Consider the following 12,132-nt stretch of genomic DNA (forward strand, 5'->3'; position numbering starts at 1 on the left):
CTTTACATTTCCAGCAGATGTTTGTACCTGTCTTATACATTTTTGCTCTTCCTCCTCACTCAATGCTGCCCTTGCAGAACTCCACAGGGAGGAGGATGGGGGCAAAGCTGGAAAATTGTTAACTTTGCCCATCCTCAGTTCTGGCTCCACCTGCTGCTAGGCTATCTGCCCTCCATCCTACCAGTCCAAATGGGTACCAGGTACCACTTAAAACAACCAATAACAAAATATAACTGAGTGCCCTGCCAGGGGTGCAGAAGTAATGCTCAAACGACAATGGGGCTAGAGAGGACCCAACCTAGTTACTTTTTGTGACATCCCCTTAGCTCCTGTTTTAGAAGGCTATGGGTGGAGAAATCGTGGCATGGGGCTTGTAGACTCCCAGATGCTCCCAGAGTACTTCAAGCACTATACAGAATTGCTGGTTCTCCAAACTCTTACCCCCTCCTTGAAAATGCAATCCGGATGTTCATATCAGTTGGCAACTATTAATTCCAGATTGGCAGAATATGAGCAGGGGATGTTTATCAGTGGTGGGTTATACAACATATCATGTTTAGCCTTTTTATGTTTATGCAGTGAAATAACATTTAATCAGAAAATATCTAATTAGAACAGAGAAAAACAACATCATCAAGAACAGCACCACATTCTGCAAGAATGCATTAACCCGCTCACAAGGCACACACTATATTGAGGATAGTGGTGTTTCGAATAAGCTGAAGCATGCACACAACCTTCTGGTGATTCTATGCCTCTTGACTTTAACTGTAGGCTTGGTGCAAAAATTGGACAAATGCTCCACACCAAAATCTACCTGCCTCTGCCAACTCAGTATTTCTCTAATTCTTTAGTATTATTTATTTGAAGTATTTATAACCTGCTCTTCCTTGAATATTTTCACTTTCAGAGTGAAAAACAGCTTTGGACAAGTAGGCATAGCTGTCAACTTTTCCCTTTTTTAAAGGGAAATTCCCTTATTCCGAATAGGATTCCTCGCAAGAAAAGGGAAAAGTTGACAACTATGTAAGTAGGTACATTCTATCATGCAGTGTTCCTCCCCTCACCCTGCTGCCATGTGCATTCTTATTTATCATCCTCCTTGTGCATTATGATGTGGTACAATCCCACACAGCAGGCAATGGGCAGACCTCGGGCTTATGGGATTATTATTTTTTGTTTCACTAAAACTCTCAATTCCACGAACCAGAGGGAAGGTCAAAAGGCTGAGACCGACTGCTCATACCTGCTGAGAAACTTTTAATATATGACAGAATCTACTAACTCAAATGAAGATTTTTGTTGTTGTTTAGTCTTTTAGTCGTGTCCGACTCTTCGTGACCCCATGGAACAAAGCACGCCAGGCACTCCTGTCTTCCACTGCCTCCCGCAGTTTGGTCAAACTGATGCTGGTAGCTTCGAGAATACTGTCCAGCCATCTTGTCTTCTGTCGTCCCCTTCTCCTTGTGCCCTCAATCTTTCCCAACATCAGGGTCTTTTCCAGGGAGTCTTCTCTTCTCATGAGGTGGCCAAAGTATTGGAGTCTCAGCTTCAGGATCTGTCCTTCCAGAGAGCACTCCGGGCTGATTTCCTTAATAATGGATAGGTTTGATCTTCTTGCAGTCCATGGGACTCTCAAGAGTCTCCTCCAGCACCATAATTCAAAATGAAGATTTAGCAGCCCTTATTTAGAAGGGAGGACGTTGCCTTTTTTCAGTCGCTACTGTTGAACAATTAAACTTCAGAAACCTTTCTGATCTAATGCAAATCAAGCTACAAGATCTACCAGTAGATCCTAATCTATTCTCTACCCAACCCTCCTGTAAAGGACTCTTGTTTCTCCTTAAAATACTTATGGCTTGTTTCCCACAGACTGGACTACTTTCCTCCAAGCTCCCGCCTTCCAAGCCAATCATAGCACCTTTTGCCAAATTATCATATAAAAAACCTGCCCGGAAAGAGAGACTGCACATGACTTAGTATTCCTTACAAGCTAGTGTCCAAAAGGGTCCATGAAGGAAGGAGACTTAGGAGAAGCCACTAGACTACTGGGTAAAGCCCTGTATATTTAACATTTGACAGAGAACAAGAGGAATGTGATTTTACATTAGATGAACAAAAGGATCGTGGTGTCCTAGAAAACAAGCTATGTGCCAGTAACTTGGAGTATGACAAGATGTCCCACCAGAACTATTTTGATATGTTAACATTTTAGAATAGATTTAATTGGCAGTGCAAACACACACACAAGTTTGCATTTAGGTATCAAAAATTCACACGTTTTATTGTGACATGCCATCTAAAGTACAGAGGGCCATTCCACACATTATGCAAATCAAACCTTGGTTTGGAACTGGGTGTACCCAGAACAGGAAACTGCACTCAAGCCTGGCTTCTTAATGTGTCTAACTATCCACAAACATGTTCTGAAGACGGATTTAACCCAATTAAAGCCCAGCTAACGTTACATGGGGGGGGTATGCTTATCTTTGGTTTCACATACAAAAAGGCCTTTAGAAAATTAGTGAAAGGCTAAACTGCATTTGCAAGCTAAAAACCAGCAGCTCTGAATTACACAATTTGCCTGCAGACTTTAATAATTCAGTCTGGTTTACAATATCATTTAGACTATATTGCATATGAAAGATCCTGCATTCTAATCTTGTAGAAATCTTTACACTCATGAAAGTCTTAAAACCTATTAAAAATAGCACAACAATTTGAGTGAATGGGAGACAGGCAATTGCTTGGTATATTCTCAAAACAGCAAGCACTTTATCGCACACAAAAACCTGATATATGTTTGTGGTTAGCATGAGCTGAGTGGGGAATGTGCATATATATGGATGGATTGGGCACATGCTCAGGAATGCATGGAAAGTTTGCACAATGAAAACATGGACGGGGTTTTTTGTATGTTGCCCAGTCAACATGCACCTTTTGCAACTAATGCTGGAAAATGTGCACACATTGACAATGAGAACTGAGCAGCATATACACTGTTAAGTACAAAGCAGAATTTTCTAGACTAGTAGAAATTAGACCCACAGATGCCTAATGTGGTGGAGTTTTATATTGAACAATTGGATTTTCTAGAATGGATTTATCAAGCACTTGGTGTGACTTAAACTGAACCATACACATGATTTTAATTATAAAGTAAAACCCCCCCCCCCTTATTCTGAGTATGCCAAATAATTATAATTTTAATCAAAACTGAAAAATGAGAACATGGTTTAAAATTTTTGAGGGATAAAAATGTTTGAAAGTGTTCACAACAGTCCTGTACAACAATCAAAACATTTCTTTTAAGGATTCCGGTTTCCTTTCTGTTTAAAAAGTAACCATTTCTGAATGATGGGAACTCCTATATTTAGCAGGCTTAGAATAGTACATAAAAATCTTGCCTGCCACCTTCCCTGTAAGTCTTTCATCATGTAGCAACTGGTGAATTAAAAGCAACCACCACCAAACCAACTGTGTGTGCCAGGCAGAGCAGAAAGCAGTTGACTGCATTAAGTCAATCACTCAAATTAATGTTGCTCCATGTCTGCTCACTAACCTTTTGTCCAATCCATTATTTAAAAAGGTAAAGGTACCCCTGCCCGTACGGGCCAGTCGTGTCCGACTCTAGGGTTGTGCGCCCATCTCACTTAAGAGGCCGGGAGCCGGCACCATCCGCAGACACTTCCGGGTCACGTGGCCAGCGTGACGAAGCTGCTCTGGCAAGCCGGCACCAGCACAGCACACGGAAACGCCGTTTACCTTCCCGCTAGAAAGCGGTACCTAGTTACCTACTTGCACTTTAGGGGTGCATTATTAAATGCTAGCAAAATGCCAATCCTTAGAACAACTGATGGGGGAAATAAGGAGGACCTGTATATTGCAAGGACTTTGCTCGCAGAAGCACAGGCCCAGTGTCAGCACACAGCGTTCCTGAGCAGCTCCCAAGACCCCAGCACCCTGACCTCACCCCAAATGGTTAGATCTGGAAGCTACCATTTAAACTTTCTTCAATGCTGTGGGGCAAGGGTAGTCAATGCTGTGCTCTCCAGATGTTGTTGGGCTACAATGCCCATCAGCCTCAACCAGAATGGTCAGGGATGATGCAGTCTAACAACAGCTGGAGGGCATGGTGTTGGCCATCTCTGCTCTAGAGCATCGTGGGAACTTTAAATAATAATAATAATAATTTTTATTTATACCCCGCCCTCCCCAGCCAAGGCTGGGCTCAGAGCGGCTAACAAGCAATAATAAAAACAAGTTGAATGAATACAACTTAAAAACAAGATTAAAATACATTAAAATATTGAAACATTAAAATATTAAAATGCAGCCTCATCACAGGAGGAGAAAGGAAAAAGGAAAAAGGAGGGGGAGGGAATCAAATTGGCTCCAGGCCAAAGGCCAGGCAGAACAACTCTATCTTTCAGACCCTGTGGAAAGAAATCAGATCCTGCAGGGCCCTGGTCTCATGAGGCAGAGCGTTCCACCAGGCCAGAGCCAGAGTTGAAAAGGCCCTGGCTCTGGTTGAAGCTAATCTAACTTCCTTAGGGCCCGGGACCACTAGGGTGTTGCTATTTATGGACCTTGAGGCTCTCCGTGGGGCATACCGGGAGAGGCGGTCCCATAGGTACGAGGGTCCTAAGCCGTGAAGGGCTTTAAAGGTCAAAACCAGGACCTTAAATCTGACCCTGTACTCCACCGGGAGCCAGTGCAGCTTGAAAAGCACTGGATGAATATGCTCCCATGGCAGAGACCCCGTGAGGAGCCTCGCTGCACCATTCTGCACCCGTTGGAGTTTCTGGGTCAGCTTCAAGGGCAGCCCCGCGTATAGCGAATTACAGTAGTCAAGCCTGGAGGTGACCATCGCATGGATCACTGTGGCCAGGTCAGGGCGGTTCAGTGAGAATGCGGCTATCGCCACTAACAAATATGCCTGTGGTGCTGGTGTGGGGCACTTTGCTGAGGGTCCTCTCAGTTGTGGAGCCACTCAGGGCACTGACCCTCCGCTTCAGGACGCATGTCAGTTAAGGCTAGGCCATTTGGGGTCAGGAGTGGAAGGCAGATTTCTCGTCACAGTGTCCCTGCATTGTTGTGATTGACAACTGTAGACTTACCTGGAGGAAAGTAAAGGGACTCACCAGTGGAATCCCCAGTGTCTGAGATGAAGAGCAATGGTTCCCCTTCTTTACCGTGTGCCCTACTACAAACTATTTACTTTGTCCTATTGATAGAAGCTAACAAGAATCAACCTTAAGGGTTCTTATTCCAGCAAGCCAACCCAAGCTCTGTCTGCACTATATATTTATATATCTATATATCTATATATCTTTAAGCACTATGATACCACTATTTAAACAATCATGGTTTCCTGCAGAGAATCCTGGGAAGTGTGGTTTGTTGTGGTTCTTTAAAATGGAACAACACTGCTTTAAATGCATATTGCAGATAATATTTCTTTCAGCAGCTTTGAAAAGTAGGCAAATATTGTCATTTCCATAGTACAGAACAAAGTTCTGGTTGAGAGATATTGAGTATCGGAGGAATCTTTCCATTCTCTTCCCTCTCTGTATTTTAAAGAGCATCCACATAGAACTTCATATGCATTTTTGTGTATATATCTCCTAATATATGCACTATTTATACAGTTTTGACAAATGTGAGATGTATTTTGCGTTGCATTTTTGCGTGTGATTTTTGCAATGCAAAATACCCTAACAGAATCCATTTTTGTACATTACTTTTACTAATATATACATTTTTGTACGCATTATTTGGTTGGAAATTTGAACAGCAGAATTTGGAGAAGTGCTAATTTCAAATAACAGCTGTGTTTTAGTTTGCATATTGGCGTGCAAAATGTAAATTTGGGAAGTTCGCCTTAAAAGATGAACCAAATGAATTTGTCCCCCATTATCTTTGCTTGCTCACTAACCAGAGTTTAAACCATGCATGGGGGAACTGAAGCCCTTCAGATGTTGTTCGACCCCAGTTCCCACCAGTTCCAGAGAGCATGGCCAGTAATCAGGGATAATGGGAGCTGTAGTTCAACATCTGGAAGGCCATGCTTTGATTTAAACTAACAACGTTGAACCCAACAGGGAACTCTGGTTAGTTGAAAAGCAGAAGCAGATACTTGCAAATTCCTCCCCACAGGTAATGAAGGAGCGTGCAAAAGACTGAGGCTCACTCGTGGAACACTAAATCGTATTTTAGGGTTACATCCAAAGTGGTCTACTGGCTTGGATACCCAGTAAATTTGTAGCAGAGATGAAAGTTGAACTTCCCCACCTCACAGCTAACTATCTTTACTTAGGGTGAGAGACCTCCGGCTGGGAGGCAAAAGCAGCCAGTCAGGATTCTCTAAATCAGGCATAGGCAAACTCGGCCCTCCAGATGTTTGGGACTACAATTCCCATCATCCCTAGCTAACAGGACCAGTGGCCAGGGATGATGGGAATTGTTGTCCCAAACATCTGGAGGGCCAGAGTTTGCCTATGCCTGCTCTATACGGTCCATGGGACTCTTGCCAGGTCACAGCCACACCCACTCTGCCCAAGCCACACCCCTCACCATCACTACTTCATTCCATGCTTGAGTTTTTCTGCCTGGCTCTGACAACACCTCTTGGCTGCCTGGATGGAGTATAGAGAGGGTTGTGTGAATGTGTGTAGAAACCAGCCTTTTGCACAAAGGTACAATTTACATTATTAGCTTTGCCCACAGTTGCCTCTGCCACTGCCTACCACTGGCATGGCCTCCCCAGAAGGCTGCTCAGGTGGGTATGCGGACCTCTGTCTGAAGAGAGTTCCCCACGCTTGTCTTAAACACTATGCGACGTTAGCTAGATATTGCCTCAATGCTGAAAATGGTTAGCACTGTGTATCTGGTTGGACAGTATCCAAGATTTCTCTAAACCACTGTGCATGCATGACCTTTAAAAAGAAAAAATCTGGGCAAGTGGAGACAATGCAGATTTCTAAACACATTAATCAGACACAGCATAAACTGTTTTCTGAATTTACTTCCAAAAGACAAAAGTATGTTGTTTTAAAAATAAAACAGAGTCAATGTTTCATGTGAGTTTTAACTACACAATGCTTTTTGTTATTAGTCTTCCTTCATTCTCTTTAGTGTACAGAAAAGGGAGAACCGTATTGAATCGGCATCATTAACATACTGACATAGGACTTAAGTATGCTTACCCTAAGCTTGGGTTAAAATACTTTTCTGATCAGGATATTTTGAGAAGGTGTGGGTTCTTCTTCCAAGCTAAATATGCAGCACTTTCAAGGTTTGATCCCTGAAGCCCTGTCCACAATCTCATTATGTTAAAGTATGGGGGGCAGGTTATATATCAGATATATTTTCCTCCTCTTGGAAACCCATCAACAGCTCCTAGGGATTGCCAAAGAACAGCTCCTAAGGGTGCCAATAGTTAATTTAAAAGAAAACAGGGGGAAACATTCAGGAACAATGAATGGGAGTGACCCGAGTGACCTTACTGCGGGAATCCTGATGTCAAACTGTCACGCTGGGCTCTGACTTGCTCTGACCCAGGCTTCCTGATGAATGATGATCCCAGGTGAGCAGACAACCCACCTACCCCAAATCTGGCACTGGTGAACCTGGAGCGGCCTCCCTGGGCTTGCCTCCAGGGGTCACTCTGGAGGTACATCAAGGTCGGCTTCTGACAAATCTCTAGCAGTGGAACTACCAACTAAGTCAGAGGGGAATGTCAAGTCATCCCCAGCCCTAAAGAGGATCTACATCAGAAGGTCCAAGCCCAAACAGCAGGTCATTGACAAAATACATGCCTGAGAGCCCAATGTTGCTGCACAACACCTGAGTAAAGGGCTCCTTGCAAGTTATTGCACGTGCAAGGAAATGCTCTTAGTGCAGATTCAAACATCTGCAGTTGGTGTTTGGTGTGGTCTGCAGCAACAGGCTTCAGTTAGGAGTCTATAAATTGCTAGGAACAATGCATGCAATTCAGCTTCCTATGCTGAACTTGACTTCTTACTTTTCCTGCATGTTGTGAGGCAGCCCCAGATATTGTCTGGTTGTTATCAAACTACCAGAATTATAAAGAGTAGACCAAAAGTCAAGGCTATGTAAGGAGGCTTAGACTAGGCTAAAATATATCCCCTACAGCACCTTTTCGGAGGGATGCGGGTGGCGCTGTGGGTTAAACCACAGAGCCTAGGACTTGCCGATCAGAACGTCGGCGGTTTGAATCCCTGCAACAGGGTGAGCTCCTGTTGCTCGGTCCCTGCTCCTGCCAACCTAGCAGTTCGAAAGCATGTCAAAGTGCAAGTAGATAAATAAGTATTGCTCTGACGGGAAAGTAAACAGCGTTTCCGTGCGCTGCTCTGGTTCGCCAGAAGCGGCTTTGTCATGCTGGCCACATGACCCAGAAGCTGTATGCCGGCTCCCTTGGCCAATAAAGCAAGATGAGCGCTGCAGCCCCAGAGTCGGTCACGACTGGACCTAATGGTCAGGGGTCCCTTTACCTTTTTACAGCACCTTTAACATGCGTTTCCATGCTAGACAGAAGATGGCCAACAATACTTGCTCCATTTTGCAATGAGCTGGATTGAGGCGATATATTCAGAGCAGAAAGCTAAACTGATAGTTAATAATGTGGTTACAGAAGAGTTTAAAATTGAAAAAGGAACACGACAAGGCTGCCCTATTTCTCCTTTGTTATTTATTTCGGTCCTGGAAGTGCTACTGAATATGATTAGAGGGGACCGGTTGGTGGAAGGAATTCAGGTCGGACAGAAACAATATAAACTAAAAGCTTTTGCAGATGACCTGGTTTTGACCCTGCAGGAGCCAGAGTCTAGTACGAAAAGAGCATTACAACTGATTCATGACTTTGGTCGGATGGCGGGATTTAAATTAAATAAACAGAAAACTAAGGTTTTGGGGGAAAATTTGACAGATACAGAGTCAGAACGGTTTCAGAAAGAGACAGAACTAAATGTGGTTAAAAAAGTAAAGTACCTAGGGGTAAACATAACAGCAAAAAATCTAAGTCTATTTAAGGATAACTATGAAAAGTGTTGGGCAGAAATTAGGAGAGACTTAGACAGTTGGACAAAATTGAAACTTTCCTTGTTAGGCCGAATTGCTGCTATCAAGATGAATGTATTGCCAAAGATGTTGTTTTTGTTTCAAACACTTCAGGTTTTGGATAAGACGGAGTGCTTTCAGAAGTGGCAGAGAGATATTTCTAAGTTTGTCTGGCAGGGCAAAAAGCCCAGAATTAAGTTTAAGATATTAACTGATGCGAAAGAAAGAGGGGGCTTTGCCCTGCCAGATCTAAAGTTGTATTATGAGGCCGCAGCGTTCTGCTGGCTAAAAGACTGGCTACTTCTTGAAGACACTGACGTATTGGACTTGGAAGGGTTTAACAATACTTTTGGATGGCATGCATACTTATGGTACGACAAGGTTAAAGCAAATAAGGCCTTCAAGAACCATATTGTCAGAAAATCACTGTTTAATGTCTGGACAAAATATAAAGACTTGTTGGAAAACAAAACTCCAAGGTGGCTTTCACCTTTGGAAGCTAAGGCCCGAAAAAGACCCAATATGGAGGCTAAATGGCCAAAATATTGGGAAATACTAGAAAAAGATGGAGATAACTGGAAATTGCAGAGTTTGGAGAAAATGAAGGATAAAGTGCGAGACTGGTTACATTACGCTCAGATTAAAGAAGTCTTTAAAAATGACAAGAAACTAGGGTTCCAGGTGGAGAAATCGAAACTAGAAACAGAACTGTTAGAACCAAAGTCTAAGGTACTTTCAAGGATGTATAACTTGCTGTTAAAATGGAATACACAAGATGAAATGGTTAAATCGGCTATGATAAGGTGGGCGCAGGACATTGGGTATAATATCATGTTTGAGGACTGGGAAAGGTTGTGGAGTACTGGGTTGAATTTTACTGCTTGCAATGCTTTGAAAGAAAATGTAATGAAAATGATATATAGATGGTATATGACCCCAGTCAAACTTGCAAAAATATACCACCTGTCTGATAATAAGTGTTGGAAATGTAAAGAGAGTGAAGGAACATTCTTCCACCTCTGGTGGACCTGCCCTAAAGTAAAGGCGTTCTGGGAAATGATTTATAATGAACTGAAAAAGGTATTTAAGTATACCTTCACAAAGAAACCAGAGGCCTTTCTTTTGGGTATTGTCGGCCAAGGGGTGGTAAAGAAGGATTGGACATTTTTTATGTACGCAACAACAGCAGCAAGGATACTTCTAGCAAAGCACTGGAAAGCTCAAGATCTACCCACACTGGAAGAATGGCAGATGCAACTGATAGACTATATGGAACTGGCTGAGATGACCGGCAGAATCCGTGACCTGGGAGACGAGAAGCTGGAGGAGGACTGGAAGAAATTCAAGATTTATTTACAAAAATACTGTAATTTGAGTGAATGTTAAGCAGGATGCTAGATCATAAATAATTGAGCACCACTAAATTAGATGACTTAAGATAATGAGTGAGATTGAGAAAATATAAACTTTTTTTTTTGAGAATTACAAGATTATAAATATATAGATGGGACACAAGAATGCAAATAAGATGATAAATTGCTGGCAAAAAGTTATAACGATGAAAGTGGGAGCGGGAGATGTGAGGAAGTCCAAAGAAAATGTGAAATTATGTTAAGACATATGTTATACTGTTTATAATATCTATTTTTATTTTAAACCCTAATAAATATTTAAAAAAAAACAAAAACATTTTGCAATGAGCTATCCAACAAGTCATTGTGAAAACAATCCTGAGCTTCTTTTTTAAATGTTCATACAAATCAGCCTTCCCCAGCCTGATGTCTTCCTGATGTTTTGGGACTACACCTCCCACTAGCCCCAGCCAGCACTGCATTCTTATTCTTATTCTTAATATTCTCCCCATCTGACTGGCCACCCCAGCCACTGCGGGCAGCTTCCAACAAATTGTACTCCCCTCCCCCAACCCGCCTTCCGTCTGGTACCTTTGGAAGAGTCTTTCCATTTGCCATAAGGGTCACGAGTCCTGCACAGCAGACCAAGGCACTGGAACTGGAGAGGCCAGAACTTGGAGGGATGGTTCCTTCTACAAGGCAATTCATGCCACTTGGACTGTCAAGACTGAAATGATCCTAAACAGCAAGGGGGGAATTACTAAAATTAATCAATAAGCTCAGGCACACATTTTCAGTATAGGATAAGCAAAGAATGGCTCTTACATTAACACCGGAGCAGGACTGGCATAGTTTCTCGCAGTCACAACATAACATTTGGAGGCAATTTCCAGAACCAACCTTACCATGGATCCAGAACCAGGGGCTTAATGATACGCAGCCCTTAAGTTACCACCTAGTTCTAGGGAACTAGAGATAACATGCTGGACCAGCAGCAGGCCTGAGAGGGTCAGGTAGCATCCCTGCAAAAAGCTGAGACTACAATAGTCTGCTTTTGCTTTGCCCTTGCCCACCCCACCGCACTCCCAACCACTTATTAGGTTGGCAGCTAAGGCTGACACTGCCAGTCCTTTATAACTTATCATTTAAAAGGGTACTATTGCTATAGCAGCATTTCTTGTTATGTTAAAGTATACCATCCATAAACCAGTTACTCTCAATATTTCCTGAAAACACAGGTTATTTCCCAAACACCATGCTAACCATGGTTTCTTGTGTCCGCTCTTCTTCCAAACACTTTAGTGCTCCATTTATGCCTTGAGATGCAAAAGCAGCCCAGTTCACTCCTTCTGGACGCCTGGTGTGGCTCTCACTGAATACACACATTGATTCCCTAACTTTGCTGCAGGCAGTTGAGCCAGGATACCTGCACCACTACCTATAATCTTCCTTGTCCTGGGAACTGAGTGCCCCCCACAGAGCCACTCCCATGCCTACTGCCTGCCATAAAGCTCTCGGATCTCCTACTCCCAATATAGGCAAGCCATTGCTGAGAGAGGGCGCCAATGTAATCTCTGAGTGCTCGCTTGATATTGGCAAATCACTGCTAAGCGAGAACATCAGGATATTCCTCTATGTTGCTCAACTACCCCTCTTTCCTGCTACCTCAAATACCTTACTAGAAATAGGAACTTAACAG

At 43.0% G+C, this 12,132-nt stretch overlaps 1 protein-coding gene across 4 annotated transcripts in view; it reads right to left on the reverse strand.

The window, feature by feature from the left end:
- Positions 1-12,132, reverse strand: part of GALK2 (galactokinase 2) — a 78,641-nt gene that overhangs the window by 42,024 nt on the left and 24,485 nt on the right. For all 4 annotated transcript variants that reach the window (XR_013979239.1, XM_080980458.1, XM_080980459.1 and 1 more), the window contains exon 5: positions 11,025-11,171. Coding sequence is in view for 3 of the 4 variants with exons in the window: in XM_080980458.1 (XP_080836584.1) it covers positions 11,025-11,171 (147 nt within the window). In the remaining variant the exon portion in view is untranslated. The remainder of the gene's footprint in view (positions 1-11,024; positions 11,172-12,132) is intronic.

Source organism: Podarcis pityusensis (assembly GCF_964106645.2).
Source record: "Podarcis pityusensis genome assembly, chromosome: 14".
In the NCBI taxonomy this organism is placed as follows: Eukaryota; Metazoa; Chordata; class Lepidosauria; order Squamata; family Lacertidae; genus Podarcis; species Podarcis pityusensis.